General features: G+C 34.7%; 1 protein-coding gene across 1 annotated transcript; it reads right to left on the reverse strand.

Moving 5' to 3' along the window:
- Positions 1–14,667: 14,667 nt before the first annotated feature.
- LOC131054662 (F-box/FBD/LRR-repeat protein At5g56420) lies at positions 14,668–16,636 on the reverse strand. The gene is made up of 2 exons (XM_057989214.2): positions 15,219–16,636; positions 14,668–15,132 (listed from the first exon to the last, which is right to left on the reverse strand). Exons 1-2 carry the CDS (start codon positions 16,185–16,187, stop codon positions 14,908–14,910), a joined length of 1,194 nt encoding a protein of 397 aa, XP_057845197.2. The 5' UTR covers positions 16,188–16,636; the 3' UTR covers positions 14,668–14,907.
- Positions 16,637–19,195: the final 2,559 nt, after the last annotated feature.

Raw genomic sequence — 19,195 nt, forward strand, 5'->3', positions numbered from 1 at the left:
TTGATTTTTGAAAAGAGTTGTTTTCTTCTTGTCTGCTAAAAGATTGTATGTGGGAGATTGGGAAACATAATTAAAGAAAGGTTATTAATATTGAAATATATGCATTAAGATTGGGGAATTAAATATTTGTATGTTTTTTATTTATTGTGTTGGGTGTTGTCGTGAATTCTTGTGGCATTTGGGAATTAATCTTATGTCCTTACTTTGATTGATTGTTGAGATTTTTACTTGTTTCTTGCGATATATTAGTTACTATGTGTCTCCTGGATTGGTTTTGAGTCATAATTTATGCCTTAATGAATCTTCTAAGTTAATTGTGAGTCTTTATTTCAGTTATTTTGAGTTCTTAGTCTCTATCGTATATGTGCTACAAAATTGGTTGTATGCGCTGAAATATGTACTCTATGCATTGTATAATCTAGTATATGGACCACTCTGAAAGGAAGATGCATTGTTATGTTAAGTCCCTTGGTTGTTAGGTGTCAACCTAGGTCTAGAGTGTAGTTGGAACCTTGTGTCATCTCCTAGCATGGGGGGTGGTTCCTTATTGGTTCCACATGCTCCATTGGGATGTTCTTTATTAGAAGCTACCATGCGTGGATGTGGATTCTTATCTTCTCTTCATGTCGATGGATTCTTGGAACTTATTCTATATAATTGAGATTATAATTATGTATCTTATGTCATAAGGAAAGATGTAATTGAAAAGAGACTATGTATCATGTTATGTATCTTGTAATCATATGTGATAGGACTTGTAATAGGCTATGATCATGATGTAAGGTATTAGGTTATGATTGTGTAATCATTGTAGCACTTATGTTGTAATTAGATACTCATTATGTATGTAATTTGGGATTGGAAGGATACAATTGAATGAATGAGCAATGTTAAATATTGGATTATTTTATGTGTATCTATGGATATAAAGAGAATGTTAAATGAACATATTAGGATTATGGTAGATGTTCTTAACGAAAATGATGGTATTCCCTATTGTTGGTTTCCTCTTGAGTATGGATATGCATGAGTGGTTCTAGGCACGTACGGTTAACTTAAAGGAAAAGAATTAGGTTAACTTTATATGATGTTTGCATGGAAAAGATGATATCATGTTAGATTGTTTTGAAAAGGGAAATAGGTACATTTGGTTTGGTTCTTAAAAATGAATTCAAGAGTTAATTGGAATATGTAGGATTTGCATTGATAGTTCATAATACTAATGTTAGGAAGAAATTAATTGATTAGGAACTAAATGTAATGGATGTTAAAATGGTATCATGATTATGGATGTGCTTATGTGTTATTTTTAGTTAGTTAAGTAATGGTGTTGAGGTACCCTAGGGAAAGAATGAATGGATATATACATATATGGTTAAGATGTTATTTTTGCTTGCGTTATATGTTGTATCAGATATGATTATGTTACAATATTTTATAGGTGCATGTGAAGTAAAGATATGTTTTGGAGTAATTATAGTTTACTATGTTGCATTAGTAGATGATTCAAAAAAAGAAGTTATCTCTATTTCTTAGTTAGATTAGTTATTTTCTCTAGGGTATTTTGGTGGGCATTACAACATTTCTTACCCCTTTCTCCCTAGGCTCTAGGTCTCTCACCTCTATATCGCTCCCCTCTTTATTTCTTTCCCCCCCTCTCCAACTCTCTCCCTACCTCCTTACCCCTCTTTCTCTGTTTGTGAACTTCTCTCTCCACATCTCCCCTCTCTAGGTCTCTCAGTCACACCTTCTCTACCTCTCACTCCCTCCTTAGCCCTCTCTTTCTCTTTGTTCTTCTTTCTCTGATTTTATCTCTCCCTCCACTCTCTCAATCATGCCTCTCCCTCCCTTGTATATATTTTAGGGAATACGGTGTAGGATACATGGTTGAGGGTTGAGGGCATACGTTTTAGGATACAATATTGATAGTACATAATTTAGGGTGCATAGGGTTGAGGATATTACACATATTGATACTTCCCCCTATCTCTCCCTTTCTCTCTTCTCTCTCTCTCCAACATATTTCACCCCTTTCTAGGTCCCTCCCTCCCTTTCTTCCTCTCTTTCTCTCTATCTCCCCCTCTCTCCTTACCCCCATATTTATCTCCCTCCCCTAATCTCTCTTATTCTCTCTCTCCATTATTTTGATTGTTACATCTTCCTCCACCTTCTCTCTCTCTCTCACCCCTCTATAGGTCTCCCTCCCTCTCTACCTCTCGACCTCTCCATCCATGTATTATTACCCACCTCTCTCTATCCCCCTATACCTATCTCACCCGTCTCTCTCCCCATCTAGGTCTCTCACCTATCTCTTCCCCTATAGGTATCTAACCTCTCTATCAATCCCCTCTTTACTTCTCTCACTCCCTCTCCACCTCTCTCTCCATCCCCCTGACCAATATCCCTTTATGAATTCTCTCATTCTATCTCCCCACTCATTCTCGAGGTCTCTCTCTCTCTAGTATGTCCCTCTCTTTCCCACTCCCCTCTCTCTCACTTGAGCTCTCTCTCTCTAGAGGTCAGAGACCTAGGGCCTAGAGAGAGAGGGATAAGATACCTAGGGAGAGAGATAGATGTTAGAGAGATAGAGGGAGAGAGAGATTGGTAATGATAAAATGAGGGAGAGGTAGAGAGGTATAGATGGAGGGAGCAAGAGACATAGGATAGGGAGAGAGAGGGTGGTATGGAGAGGTAGTGATCGAGAGAATTGAGAGAGAGTGGAAAGAAACAATAAGAGAGGGAAGGAGGTAGGGATAGAGAGAGGGTTAAGGAGAGAAGGAAAGGTAAATAAGGAGAGAGGATGGGAGAGACCTAGAGAGGGGAAAGGTAGAGAGGTGAGAGGGAGATAAATTCACAAAGAGAGAAAGATGGGTAAGTATATAGGGAGAGAGGTGCAGAGGGAGGTGTAGGACAAGATAGGGGAGAGATATAAAGGTGAGAGACCTAGAGCCTAGGGAGAGAGGGGTGAGAGAGAGAGAGAGGTGGGTAATGAGATAGGGAGGGAGAGGTAGAGAGGTAAAGATAGAGGGAAGGAGAGACCTACAAATGGGGAGAGACAGAGAGTGGGAAGAAGACGTAGTGATTGAGAGAATGTAGACAGGGGAGAGAAACAATAAGAGGAGAGAGAAGAAGAGAGAGGAGGGAGGAAGGGATAGAGATGTGGGTAAGGAGGGAATGTGAGGTACAAAGGGAGAAAGGGTGGGAGAGACCTAGAGAAATAGAGATAGTGAGGGGGAGATGTGTAGAGAGAGAGGGGGAGAGAGGAAAATATAGTAGAGAATGAAGGGTAAGAAAGAGGGGTAAAGAGATAGCGCTAAATCTTGGGGAAGAGATTAGAGGATCAGATAGAGAGAGGTAGAAAGGGGATAGAGGAAGAGTGATAGGGAGGGATCTATAGGTCTAGAGTTGGGGGAGATAAAGATGGTGAGGTAGAGAGAGTGAGAGAATATTGATAGGAGCATGTTGATTACTGAAATTTGGAAGTCTGAGAATTTAAATGATCTTCTAAAACCTAGAATCTACATTATAACTCTTAGATATTTGAAACCACTCTCAAACATCATGCCAATATATACATGAAATATAAGTTAAAGTATAAGAAAGGAAAAAACCATAAATATTCTCAAATGTTATACTTAAATGTGACTTATAATTAAATGTCATATTTCATCTATATATTCTTGTTTGGAGAGAGAGAGAGAGAGAGATCATTTGACAATGCAAACCATTCAGCAAGCAAGAAAGAGAGAGAAAGATTTAATCTAATGCTAAACATGTGGCTAGCACCAAATTTGGCACTCAGCAAATGGAAAAATACTAAATAAAAATTGCATTTTCATTTGGCTAGTGTCGAATTTGGCATTCATTAAATATGTTTTTTGTGACCAAACCTTAGGCATGGCATGTAAATATGTCGAGCACCCTATTTTGTGTGCACAAAATGGCTTGATTTGGGTAAAAAAAAGTTGGCATATTTTTGGTCCCCCATCTTGATGCACATGCTCCATTGAATCATTTTTATGACTAAATGTAAAGTTTCACAATTGGTTGCAAGTGAGAAGCCTAGGACTAGGGCTTTTACTTCATTGTTTGTATTAGTTTATTGGAGTCGATATGTAGGTTGCATAGGTCCCTTTTAGTCTCTTTTTAGACATTTTGTGTCAAAAGGGCCTCAAGTTATCTCAAGCTTGTCCGTCAAAATTTAGCTTCATTTTTTTTGTGGGTTGGATAAGATGGCTTCTCATTTGATGGCTTCACCAAAATTAGATATTATGTTAATAAATAAAAATTAATATATTAATCATTTATTTTAAAAATTATTTCAACGTTAATAAATAAAAATTAATATATTAATCATTTATTTTAAAAATTATTTCAACTCTAACTTGTTTTAATTTTTTTCTTAATATATTATATTTTACTAATATTTATTCCCTTTTTCCAAATGGGATAAGTACCTTTCAAAAACCCTATGTTACATCCCTAATAAAATGATGAAATTTTTTCGTTCTTATAAGTCAAGATTATTTAGACCAGTCTCCCACAATGGAGGTCACAAGGGGGACCTCCTCCCATACATTAATACTAGGAATTTAAATCTACAAGATCAATGACCCAACAAGGGCACATGGCACACAAATATAGTTGCACACCACTAGTTTGAACCTTTGTTGTGAAATCCAACACCGCAAGCTCAATAGCCCAACAAGAGCACAAAGTCATGGCTAGAATAATATTTATTTGTTCTTCATGTTAAGATATTAATAATTTCATTTGTCATGACCCATATTGTTTTAGTTAGAATATAATTAACTTAATTATCGAAACATTTCCTTTTCCATTTGTTTATCTTTTCATCTTTATTCTATCTCCAAAATCTATTTTACACATGAAATAACAATCATAGTACACATCATTTGAACAAACTACAATAATAATTTAAAAGTAAGTACTAGAAAAAATAAGACACTACAAAAACCATGAAACTAAATCAAACATACTGAAATAAAAATCTTTTTAGTGACCTTGGGTGCCAATGTACTTTTCTCCTAAAACTATCAAGGGACCAAAATATTGAACCCCTCACGAGACCAACCTTACAAATAATTAAGTTGTCTTGGAGGATCGAGTTTGTTTGCTAAGATGGACTATAGCTATTTCATTAGCCTTACAAACTATTCTACCTACAACAATACTATAATTTCAAAACATGCATACACAACAATGTAAATCATAAATTTACTTTGAGGCGCAAAACATTTCTTTATTGATTACCCAGATTAAGTTTTAGGCTAAAACAAAAAATCTAATAGAGAATTCAATTTTATCCCACAAATATAATTAATCTAAATTAGACGCTAATGAAATGCTCAAAACACTTTACAAGAACCTAAGGACCCTTTTAACTCTCCACATTGCAATTTGTAGTCCAAATCTAGAACTCACTAGCTTCACACCAAATCAATGTCTTCGCACAACACAATTATAACTAAATTTAATCACATAATGAAATACCTCGCCCATTATATAGGTTTGATAATCCCTTCACAATTATCGACTTGTTCAATTTTCTATATATAAGATAAAATGGTAATGGTTCAATACATAGATCCCACAATTCTCTTTGATAATCACATAATCCATGAAGTAACTCAAGTCGATTTTTATCCTAGCACGTCCTATATCTGAGATTTAATAATGGTTGAATGCATAGATCCAATAATCCTCTTTGATACTCTTGAAATGACTCCAAATGTGTAATTCTAGGGAAGGGTACCAACACCCGTTATAGCTAACTTAACGCACCCTAAGTTTTTAACTCGTACATCAGATTTAATGATTTTTTGTGTGCTTTCTTTATATGCAACTTAAGAGCTTTGTCATGCCCACTTTTGGGCACAAACGGAAAAAAATTTTTTTGTTAAAATACTTACTAATTAGCGACTTACTTAATTAAAATAATCAACTGAGTGTGATTAACTTAAATAAATAAATTGCATTTTGGGTTAGGTCAAACTATATTAGTTTAAAATGGGTAATTAAACTCAATTGGGTGACAAGGCTTACTAAGGCATCTACGAGCTAAAATCTCTCCCAAATGGATTAGCACTGATCTTCGTTAATAAATCATTAGAATCTCAAGTATAACGATAACTCTCGAATTTTAAACTTTCTTTATGAAATTTGTTTTATCATTTCTATCCTTCCAGGATTTCTAAATTTATTTATCCTTGAAATTTAAATCACCTTATTTAAAAAAACCTTATGAAATAAAAATACTTTATAACATTTGACTTATTTGGCCCCCTTGGCCTACAAATAATTTTTGTGCTTACACCCCTTTCTTCTTAAAAGCTAATCTACCTATATATATTCAAAAATCTTCTTATATAAACTCTTCTAATTCATTAATAATTTAAAAAGGAAAAATTACATTACCTAATTCAAAAAATCAAATATATGGTTCCAGTTAAATAAGGAAATTTAACCCCTCATGGAATTTAATTCTCTCTTATAAAAGTCCTTCTATAAGGTTTCATCTACATTTACCCAATATTTAACGAAAGTATTCAAATCTTAACTTTACATCTAACATTACTAATTCAAATCAAATATCGATACTTATATATATATATATATATATATATATATATATATATATATATATATATATATATATATATATATATATATATATATATATATATATATATATATATATATATATTTCTACATAACTATCTATATGTTCACTTATAATGATATATCAAGGGAGGGGGAAAAAGAGGTGCTTATCTTTTTTTGTGAAGATGATTCCCTCTTATTTATTTATTTTTAAATTTATACTTCCCTCCACACCCATCTTTTTATTTTAAAAGCATTGGTGTGTTGCCCTAACCCGTAACTAGGGTTAGGGCAAGTTTTAGAACATCTTTTTTTTTATTTTGTTTATGTGCTATGTGTGTCGCGTGCAGGGTGTGTGGAGGAGAGTCGGCGGCCGAGATACAGCGTGCAGGGCGGCCGAGCCCAACCTCCACCCCACCCCTTCCCTTTTATTTGCGTTTGTTTACACGTATCCGGGCGGGGGTTATACCTTGGCTAAAATCGCAGCGAAGGGAGCGGAAAACGGCGGAGTGAGAGGGAGCCGAACAGAGCATCCCAACTTCCCGGTGCCGTTTACCATTTCATGCAGTGCGGAGAGGTGGAGGCGGGGGTTGCCGTCGACTGTGGCAGCGCCGCCCAGCCTGCGGCCCCGCAGGTCCTGGACGACGCCGCCCACGGGTCTGCGGTCCCCACAGGCCGTGGACGTCGCCGCCCAGGGGCTGCAGGTTCCGCAGCCTGGGGGTGCCGCCGCCCGGGGCCGCGGCCACGAGAACCCTAAAATGCTGCTTTCTTTGATGTTGTTTGCTGGTAAAAAAAATAATTAATATAAATCGTGGAGTATGTTTTGTGTTATGTTTTTTTTTAAAACAAAGTTAAAACATTCCAAAGTTTACAATATGTTTTTTTTTTTTAAAACAACATTTTTAATATATATATATATATATATACATATATATATATATATATACATATATATACATATATATATATATATACATATATATATGTATATATATATATATCTGGTAAAATAACATGCATAAGGGTTTCTGTATAATAACAGGCAGATTTTCTTATAAAGGAATAAATATATATATATATAAATATACATATATATATATATATATATATATATACATATATATATATTTATATATATATTTAATCTTATTATCAGTTTTCTTCTTTTTTTTGTAATATTAAATCTGTAACAAAACTTCACTGTATTCTCTTATTATAACTGAATTTGAAGGACAGAAGATAATATATATATATATATATATATATATATATATATATATATATATATATATATATATATATATATATATATATATATATATATATATATATATATATATATGTTTTGTATAATACCATTTAAGCTACTTGAAAACCCTTTTTTAAAAACATAAAGAACCATTCATATATTCTTGCAGTTTCATTAATAAGAAAAGAGCATTTATATTTTTTTTTTTAAATACACTAAGACTGAATGCAAATCTCTTAGAAAATAAATAGACTACAACTATTAGGATTTCTTTTTCTGCAAATAATGGAAAATTATTTACTGTTTTTAACTAAATATACAGCAGCATATTCTTGAGGAAAATGGTGTAACATCTAAACATTAAATTTCAGTTTACTCACAAGTGCATACATTTTTTTTTTTTGCAAAACTACCAAGTAGGGAAAACATGGGTATTCATTGACAAATATAAATACAAGGTTGATAAGGATACAAAATAAATATTATTACAAATGGGATGAAATCCCAACAATGCTTTTTCTCTACTTAATAACTTGAATATAATACAACACTTTTCTCTTTCTTGAAAGTAAATACTACACATGCTCTCTTTTCTCTTTTTATACAAACTACTACATTCAATCTATCTCCTTTTTTGAAACACCTTTCTGCAACAAAAGAAAACAGCCACATAGCTCTTTATTTCATCTTTTCCCATTCCCATGCAACCTGCAATAAAACACATTTTGACCATGGGAAGCTCACCTCCCAGCCCAGGCTTACTAGAAGCCACCCCCGAGCTTGGAGAACCAAGCACTAGACGGGTTACAAACATGCAAACCCCACAACAAACATAGGAACACATTTGCAATCACATTTCCCTTCCCAAGCTACACATTCACCACTTTCATGGTGACTCTTCCATGGGTGGAAGTGGACCAAGTACCAATGGGGAGAATGCATGCCAAAACAATACAACATAAGCCACCTCATGGCAATACAAATGCAACCAAAAATACTCCCACATTTCCTTATGCCCCCCAAAAGGCTCAAGGCCATATTTACTCCCCTTATGACCCCCAAATGCATACACAAGGCTATGCATCAAGGGTCACCAAGGACACCCTTGAGAACACTCTCCACAAGGAGAGCCTCTCACCCATGGCTGTCATACTCCTTCCACCCCAAGATCTTCCTACCCTCCCAAGGGTAGGAGATCTTGGACACTCCCAAAAAAAAACAACAAGAAACACAAACAATCACATAGAAAAGAAAACTACACATTTTAACTTCAACAAAACTTCATAAAACACATTCTTACAAGCAACTCTTTTCCTTTACAAAACAACATAACTAACACTTACAACATAACAAGAGGAGGTAAGAAGTAACCAACCTTATTCTGCCAAAAAGGTTTGCTAAACTTAGTTGGGGATGAGCTGCCCAATTCCACCCTAACTTTCTCCAAATTCCACCAAAAGTGCTAAATCTCCTACTAACTTTTTCAAAACAAGCATAATCTCCAAGAAAGGAGAGTGGGTGATTACTCACTTAGTTTCCAAATTCTTGCCTAAGAAGGCCTCTCACACTCTTCCCAACCCCTTGGGTGAGATGTGAGTTCCCATTGGTTGCCCTTCCCAAACTCTTACACATTACCAGAAGTGGAAAGGGAAAAGGTGGAAGAAGATGGGGAAGAGAGTTTAACTTCTAAAAGGAAGGTTCTCTATCCTAGGTAGAACTTTCTAAGTTGGATTTTCGTTCATCTTGAAAACACCACTTTTTGAAGTGACTACATAGTCACATGGGAGAAGCCACATGTTTCAAAACACCCCTAACCCATAGGTATACCCTTTGGACCTTTGGAAAAGCCTAAAAACTTACCCTAGGAGTCCATTAAACCCTTTGGAAACCCAACTGAAGTTTACCTACGGGTCAAACTTGAGTTGACCACTCCCAAGACTCCCTACCCAAGACAAATTTGGGACCACACTCATGTTTTTGAATGACTTTGGTAGAAACAAAACTCCCTCCAAGAGACAAGTCAAAATCAATGACACTTAATCAGCACATGTGTCAAGTGACACAACAAAAATACAATATAAAAATCACACATGGAATTTGTCTCTTGAAGGATTACACATATACATATAAATTAAATTTTACACTCAAGCATTATACACATCACAAATAAAATACATTACAAGGGGGTGTTGTCTCTCCAAATAGACAACTCCCGGCTTAACAAACGCACATTGGTCTAGGCTTGGTTCTCCATATAAATTCCATGGTCACATGGATAATTTTCCTGCGCATCTCAATTAACACATTAGTAACTCCAAATAATCACAATCATACATAATCAAATACATGGATTTTCATTACACATCAAACACTCATACATTTGGCAACAGTAATTCAATATCTCATTTGTTTCAAATTCAATTTCACATAAGCAATTAACATAATTTCCCAAAATTGAACCATTCATAAATATGCATCATTTTTCTATCATCAAAATGAAATCCTGCAAATTTCCAATAACGACATTCACCATCATAATGTAATTCTATTCTAGTAACATATCTAAAGTTTCATAATCATCATGCATGAAATAAAACATCAACATATGTCAGTGTGATCCAAATTATGGAATCATATAAGTTCTAAGTCCGTAAAGCAATAAATAAAGCATCCATAATAGTCTCAATATGCAAATAACTGAAAATGTCAAACTGAATCGGGGTAGGGCCTCACAAGCTTGTAGCTATAGTTTTGACTTTTGAGTAGTTATGGTAAATACAAAAGTATCTGTTATGTTCACATGGGTAAAAAAGTGATCATTTCGAGGTGATGTCTAATATAGTCTTTATTTCCCCATTAACCACTGTCTTTGACCACCACAAAATTTGCACAAACGTCTCAATAATTGTACACTATGAGTACTAATAAAGTTACACAATTCCACTAATTAGTAGCTTTTTCTTCAACCACTGAAAAAATACAAGTGAAAAGCTTTTTCAACTACTAGAAATACATGTGAAAAGCTATTGACCAATTAAATAATTTTTTATGCCCTTTTAATTTCAGTGAACGATTATTAAAACATGAATGGTAACTAAACCCCTTTTCCTACCCAAATTATTCTATACAGAACCACTTCAATCCATGTAGTATCTCAGATCCATTTTTATCCTAACAGGAATCCAACTCATGTTCATGCGAAGAGCATTAAATGCTAAATGCTAAATTTATCAAACTGCACCAGGTACCGGACACGTCTATTCTGGCTCCAAAAAGACAGTACGGATTGACTAACACGCGTGTTAGTCGCGCGTTTTACACCGTCGATTTTGCAATTAATGGCTCCAATTGACTAATTTGTCACTAACACGTTATACGAAAGATCTATTTTGGAACTAGAATAGCCGTGACCCCGGATACCAAGGCTAAGCCTTCTTGCATCATTTCCAATGCAACTTGTTTCAGACTTGCAACCCCTCAAATCGAATTAAAATCATAACTCGTATAGCAACTCATTTGAATATTTTGAAACTCGCTACCTCTACAAAAACTACTATAAATATCAATGAATGCACGTGGTGGTCGAGTAGGACCATTAATGCCCATCGTTAAGCATAACAATAAATTTCCCAAAGGACAGACAAACATTTGCTCTACAATAAATATGTCTCAAAGTCGATCCAAATAAACTATTCTAGAAAAGGAATGGTATGGAACCAGAACAAGGATTAGCACATTAAGGTATTCGTCATACAATAGTTGTTAAGTCTGTTAGCTGTATGAATTTAGTTTCTTTTAAGAGCTGCTCTTCATTTTTTTCAGCTACATTTTGGTAGCTTTCTTCTGTGTAAACTTGCTGTGTTTAATATAAAAGTTAAGGTATTCATTTACTTCCATCCTCCCTAACCATCAATCCCTCTAACTTCTACGTTCATTACAATCACTCTGAGCAAATTAAGGTATTCTCTAATCACCCCCTCTAAAAATTTTGTTCTCATGAAGTCTATACTACTTTCATTTGAGTTTTTCTCTATTGACCCATCAATAGGGGTAAGATCTAGTAATTGAATTTATTCCAATAGTTGTTACAATATTTGCTGATTTAACAATAAATCTAATTTTATAACAATAATAATTGTAACTTTAAAGTTGTTAGTGTTGATCATGAGTACTATAATTGAATAAAATGTATTTCTTAGATCTAAGAAGGAGCACATCATGTGATGTCACATCAACGTGCCTGTAAAATGTAGCTTCATGCACAAACATGGATCTAATATTTTTGGAGCCATGTTTTACACCTTAACAAAAAGTATGCTAATGAGGCATCATATTTGATGATGTGGACTTGAAACCTTAGTCATAACTAGAAAACTTGTCAAGTAAATTGATGTAAATAAAATGGAAATAATTTGAAATTGTCACATAAGATATTGAGAAGCTGAGAGTTGACCCTCTCCATAACAATTTCAACTTTCCAAACAAGAGAGATTGAAATTTTTTTAATTAAAATGAAATAGACTCAAATATGTTGAACTAGAAAATAAATATAACCTATCCAAAAAAATTGGACAGAATGGTATCATGCCCTGAAGCTAAATAAATCTGTAATGCTGAGGAATTAGAAATATGAGAGAACCCGAAAAATGAAACAACAGCAAGAACAATTGTGGCCCCACAGAACGGAAAGAGACATCTCCATTATCACAAGTTCAGAGATAACAAAAGTGTAAAATAACTTATCCAGCTAAAACTATAAAACCAATGCGAGGAGAGAGGTCCCAGTTGTTAAAGGTACCCCCACCCTCTAGTCAAATCATTTGCATACATTATCCATGGGCTCCTGAGCAGCGTGAGCTTGAGCATTCTTCTTCCTTTTGTTTTTATTCTTCCTCCTTTTCTTCTTTCCCTCCCCTCTCTCCAGTTTGCTTTTTAGATTCTTGCAGTTATGCATCCTGAACACCAAGCGGCAAAAACTAATAACTCCTCAACAGGCAAAATGGGCAAGAACCAGGCCAAAACAATGCCCTCGTTGCTGGGTAAGCATCCATGCTATTGAGAAGTCATGGGAGAGCAATAAGCAGGCTGTGAGCATACCCTCTGTCGGCCAATAAGTGGAGAGCAGCCAGAAGACTGCCCAGCTCGAAACAAAGAAAATCTAAAAAACCTCTTCAACAATTTTGAAAATGGGGAAGACACCTATGTTATCAGAAATGAGAAACGATCGCAACGGCAACAACAATGTGACGAGAAATGAAACATTTTGTATTATCCTGGTGGGGATATCTATCACGAGGAGGCGAAGAGGTTGGGACCATCAAAACAGTAGAGATCGATTTTAGAAACCACTACTCCACCTTATTTTCTAATGTGACCAATATCAACACCCAAATTGGTTTTCAGGGAAAGAGAGTCTGAATGACACTCCCAAGAATTAACAGTTTCACTTAGGCCAATGGTCTGCCAGTCCAGATTAAGTCTGGGGGATGTCTCTTCAGCTATAATGAAAAGGAATGCTTACCACCAGAGGGTTTGGAACTTTGGACTAAAAAGCCTTAGAAAAAAACCACGAGTAGATCTCCTCAGTTATATTGAGACTAGAAGTTTTCGTAACACCGAATTCAACTTAGAAATCATGGAAGAAAACTCAAATCCGAACCTTAAACCTGCTGGGTCAGTTCGTGAACTGAAACAAGGAGTCAAATAATAATAAAGCCCTTGTTGGGTATCTGCAACCCCAGAGACATTTTTGTGGCATAGACCAGTCCAGCTAAAACTTTTATCTATGATTAATTTAACATTCTAATCTCAGAGTTTTTTTATCAATGTTGACATCGTGATTCATCATCATGATGAAAGAGTGCATAAGAAGAACTGCCAAGTTGCCGGCAAAAAAAGGGGAGGGATCGGAAGGGATAGAAGGGGAAGGAACTACACCAATCTCAAAGTGAGTAGAAAGATAAGAGAGGACTAAAATCAAAGAAAGAAAAGATAATTCAAACATTATTGTAAAACCTAGAAAGATAATTCATAATGACTCGCCTCTGCAACTTGTCTTGACTGTAAAGCATTGCCAATCCAAGCTTTGGGAAGACTGACAAAGAACTTATCTTTGAACTTGCCAAGGGAAGCATCTACTTTAAAAGTTTCATGCGAGGACATTTGTTGAAGACTACTAGAAGTTTAGAACAATGGAATAGTAAAACCCAATACATAGTCATAGCAATGGCAATTTTGAGAAAATATGGATCTGCAATATGTTCAGGGTAAAATTCCTAAGAGATGGGTTTGATTTAGAATTCGTCTTTGTGAAACTGTGGCGCCCGAAGATCTATGACACAGAAAAATCGGCATTTGATGTCATTTCCAAACTGATGTCAACTTTTAGAGAGGCAATGAAAAAGGCCCTGTTCCCAACATGGGACATTGCCATAGGCAAAAGACAACAAACCCTGATGTCTAGCATACCATATTGTTATACAAAGAAGTGAAATAATTCTATATCTACAATGAAACCACCAAATGCATGCTTGTTTCACAGTAATTCAGTGGCCAAAAACCTTTAAACAGTTGATCTAGAATAGTAACACTATAAAATATTTGAGAAGCTAATGGATAATTTTTTATTTTAGGGCCTGCAAATTGGCCACCAAATTTTTCATTTAGCTTCTGATAAATCAATTATGGCAAATAAATATATGAAACGCTACCACTTGTATATTCTTCAGTATATTTCAAAACTGTATAAAGAGACGAAGATCATAACATATCCTACCAACTATTGAAAAACCGTCTGAATCAAAATTTAGACCATATAAAGTCGAAATTTATCATTGCTAGTGCTGTCCGAGTGCCCTTCTTAGAAGCCTAGTAGGGTAGTACCATTAAAAGAAGCTGCAAATTTACGTATGTTTCCTTACTGTATCATCTAGTACTGCTTCTATAACAGGTGGAATATTTACTAGTTCTTACCACACTTTTCTACTGTCTTCAACATGATGAAATTTCATTTTTACAAATGGGTATTCCATATCCTAAATCTGACTCATAAACTGACTCATGAACTCTGGATCAGTAAATAATGTTGTTCCAACTGAAGCGTGACAGAGAGCCATGGAATTTAACTTGGGAGCATTGCTAAGAAGGAAATCCAACAAACCTACTTCCTTCTGACCCCATATGTCTGATGAAATATGGACGACTACTTTCTTCAGTTTGGGGAATGCCGTGTCTGATACAACTTCCCCTGCTACCATGTCCTGCCATCCCAAAAAAGACTACAGTATAATACAAAATCTAGATGTCTGTGAAAGAAACTTAAATACAAAAGAAGAAAACGATTTACCTGGATGAGAATGTCTGTGATTTTCAGCTCTTCAAGGTCTGGAAATGTGCTGATGAGTACTCCAAATGGAGTATCTAATCCTATTCGAAGGGATAATTTTTTCAGGGATTTCAAAGCCGGAATCTCTTCTAGTGATGAAATATCTGATGGCTCCATTTCTTGCAGAAAAGGGGACGAATTAAGCTCAAATTTACACAACATGAAACAATCCTTTATTTTGAGCTCAACCAACTGGGGACAATCTGCTGTAAAGTTTTCTATAGAAGAAGTTCCCAAGTTCAAGTAACTGAGATTGGGTGCGCAGATTCGCAAATTAAACAAGCCAGCACAGCGCTTGATCACCAACTTCTCAAGATGTGGGCACAATGCTATGAGCTGCTGCAGCCTCGCATGAGTCAAATCACCAACATCCAAAAGAGAACAAGCCTTTAAAAACAGAAAACCTCTAAAATCACTGGGTATTTCTGTAATCCAGAAACCCTCCATTTCCAAAACCCTTAAAAGCTCACAGGCAAAAAGAGAAGATGGCACTTGCCTTCTGCACATTCCCCTGTAATAAAGAGAAACTCTTTTCACTCCCTTCACAGCTGCCCCTTTTATGCATTGCTCAATGCTCACATTGTTGAGTATTTTTCCCCCTAATCGATTCTGCCCTCCCTGGAAGGAAAGATCAAACCGCACACTCTCAAGAGAGGTAGAGTGAAGCGAAATGATATTGTTAATCACATTTTCTATGTACTTAACAGAGGATTTCATTTCTGCCGTTTCTGCAAGGCGGCATGTAAGCCTTATGAGTGAATCGAAGAAAGACAGAGAAAAATCGATGTGGGGAATGTTTCTCCAGAGGGATTTCCATCTGTGAGACAGAAGAGAAGTGCGAATGGCATCTTTCAGTGAGAGACGAGAAAGAATATTGCAGCACAATAAATTGTCAGGCAAGTCACTCAACCTATCAATCTTAATCTCCATTGCATTTGAATTGCAGAAAGCTTAATTCATATCACTTCACAGCAGCAACTACCTAAGAAATGCATACCCACAGATATGTCACATATCTGCATAACAATGCCTGGAATAAAATATTAGAGGCTCATGTAGCCTTGTTCCTGTGTGCCGCGTGTATGTCACCGTTTTGAATACTGCCAAGCCATTCCTTAACCACAGTATCAAAAGCTTTCATTGGAGGAAGTGGTGGGCCTCAGAGGAAAGTTGAGGGTTTCTACGAAATTTTCAAAGAGATTGCGTAGTTATGTTACTGGGCTTCAACAAGAAAAAGACAGTACCACTAATCCGATGGGCCCACAAAAAACGCGTCTCCGCGTAGATACTTACGAGCTTTCAAGATTTATTTCAGAAGATGTCTGGTTTCTTAGACCTCAACACTGCTATATCGAGAGAGCAAAATGTAAAGTTGGTTATTGTACTTTATCTATATTTTCAATAGTACAATCAATACTGCATTTTAATCTTGCATAGTCAATTAGATTTCTTAAGAGTTCAAGTTTCATAAAATTGTTTTTCAAGTGGAATAAAAATAATAGATATTTATAAATATTTATTTAAAGATGAATATATTTATTGAATAGATGTAGAAATATTTTTAATGTTTCTTATTTTTAAAAAGATATTTAAGAAATCTTTTATCAAAAGTTAGCTATCCAACAAGAGAGCACAAGTCTTAAGATTGAAAGGGGTATGATGTCAAACTTTGGACTAAATAAGACTTGATCCTTAGGAGGCTCATTCACAACCATTCAAAAGCATTCAACTTCACCAATAGATCAAGTGTCCATTGACTTTATCTATGACTTTAATAACTTATTAATGTATGTCTTTATAATATATAGTCAGATCAATAATGTCAATGTTTTGTTAAAAAAAAAATAGTAATTTTATATTAAATTTTTTAAAATAAATAGCTTTTCCATTACTTTAAATTGTTTTTTTTTAATTAAATAGTTATTTTTTTGTAAGTTTGAAAAACTTAAACAAATACAAAATAAATTGTTTACTTCACATGTTTTAACTATTTTTAAAATGGAGATTTTGTAATTTAAAATAATTTATATTCTTGAAAAAAGTACAAGTTTATTTAATTTTATTTTGGAATTAATTTATTAATATAATATAATATTTTAATTAAAATATTCACTTTTAATTGTAATTAAGTAAACAAAAAAACACATTTATTGAATTTCAAATATTAACCTTCCTTCTAATACCACACCAGATGCAAGGTGGATCCCTTCGAATGAGGGATGACACAAGTTCAATTTTGACATTGTGGCAATAGGAAACATGGGCCATTAGGGGTTTGTTAAATCATAAGAAATAGCAAATTGTAGTTAGTTGGATCTATTGCAAAAGAAACATTTGTGGTCACAAATAATAAGGTTGAATTTCATGTTGCCTTATTAGGCTTACGCATGTGCAAGACTTAACATTAAAAAACTATGTATTAAGGGGAAATTTCTCATTGCTATTAATGCATCACATTGTCAACAAATGCCTACAAGAAACTCAATATCCTAATGCACAAGTGTAGTAAAATCCTAGACACATTTGAGGACTATAAGGTGGGGCCACATGTATATAGAGGTGAATGGTGTTATTCACAAGTTGGCAAATGTGGAGGATGAGATTTTAATGGATTATCAATTCAGAAGTTCAAAATATGCATGGCAAAATGTTGCTTCTAATCTCTGATCCTTTTCGGTAGTAGTTAAAATCAATTGACAATAAAAAGTCATAACATTTTGTGGTGTTAGGCATGTTTGTAGTTTGAAACCCTACAACTAAAGTGTGTGAGATGGGGGTAAACATTATGGATTTGCACTTCCAACTATTGAGTTCTATTAGTAAAGTTGTAATTTGGAGGCTACATTTTCATCTTCTCTCATCTAGAATGGATACCACTATATGTCTTCATGCCAAGAAGTGTCAAATAGCTTTTTGTAGGGAAGTGATTGATCTTCGGTTAAATTTTTATAAACAAATTCTTTGATAGTGTTGCATGCTATCAAGTTAGTGTTAAGAGACTTAGGCCTATCCATCTCAAGCTCCCAACTCTCTCTTCTTCAAGCTTCAAGGTGCTTCTTCATCATGGGTAAAACAATCAATGAGTAGTGGTTGGTTCAACCTCTATCTATCTATGTTTGTTTCTTGGCCACCCTCAATCGCATAGAATCCGAGAGCTAAACTGTAGCCCCCCATGATAGAGGTAGAGGTGGTGGGGCTCTTCTTCTCTATGTAATTTGTAGTCACATAAATCTGTCCACTTAATTAAATGAATACTTAGTATTTATTTGATTATTTAACCATCAATTAATAATTAATTAAATTAATATTTAATTAATTCATCTTAACCCTCTTCTCCTATTAATTAAATAAATTATTCAATTTATTTGATTTAATTCACTTAACCAAATTCATACCATTAATTAAATAAATAAATCATATTTGTTTAATTAAATCTTCTCTCACATTTAAATAAATTAATATTTATTTAAATCCCCCAAAATCCCACCTCTCACATTTAAATAAATTAATATTTATTTAAATCCCCCAAAATCCCACCTCTCACATTTAAATAAATAAATCATTTATTTAAATCACCTTTATCCTCCACCCACTTGTATTTTCCTACAAAAGCAAGTTGCACAATTATTTTAAATAAATAATTTTTTTAAATCACCTTTATCCTCCACCCACTTGTATTTTCCTACAAAAGCAAGTTGCACAACTATTTTAAATAAATTATTTATTTAAAATCCTATTTATCCTCACCCACTTGAAGCCTTTAATGGTTTCCCTTAAAGTATTCAAACTTGATGGCTTTAAAGTCTTCAAACTTGATGGCTTCCTTCTATAGTCTTCTTAAGACTTTAATGGTTTTCCTTAAAGTCTTCAAGCCTTTAATGGTTCCCCTCAAAGTCTTCAAGCATTTTAATGCTTTATCTTCCTTTTTCTCATTTAAA

Source organism: Cryptomeria japonica, chromosome 8, assembly GCF_030272615.1.
Source record: "Cryptomeria japonica chromosome 8, Sugi_1.0, whole genome shotgun sequence".
NCBI lineage: Eukaryota > Viridiplantae > Streptophyta > Pinopsida > Cupressales > Cupressaceae > Cryptomeria > Cryptomeria japonica.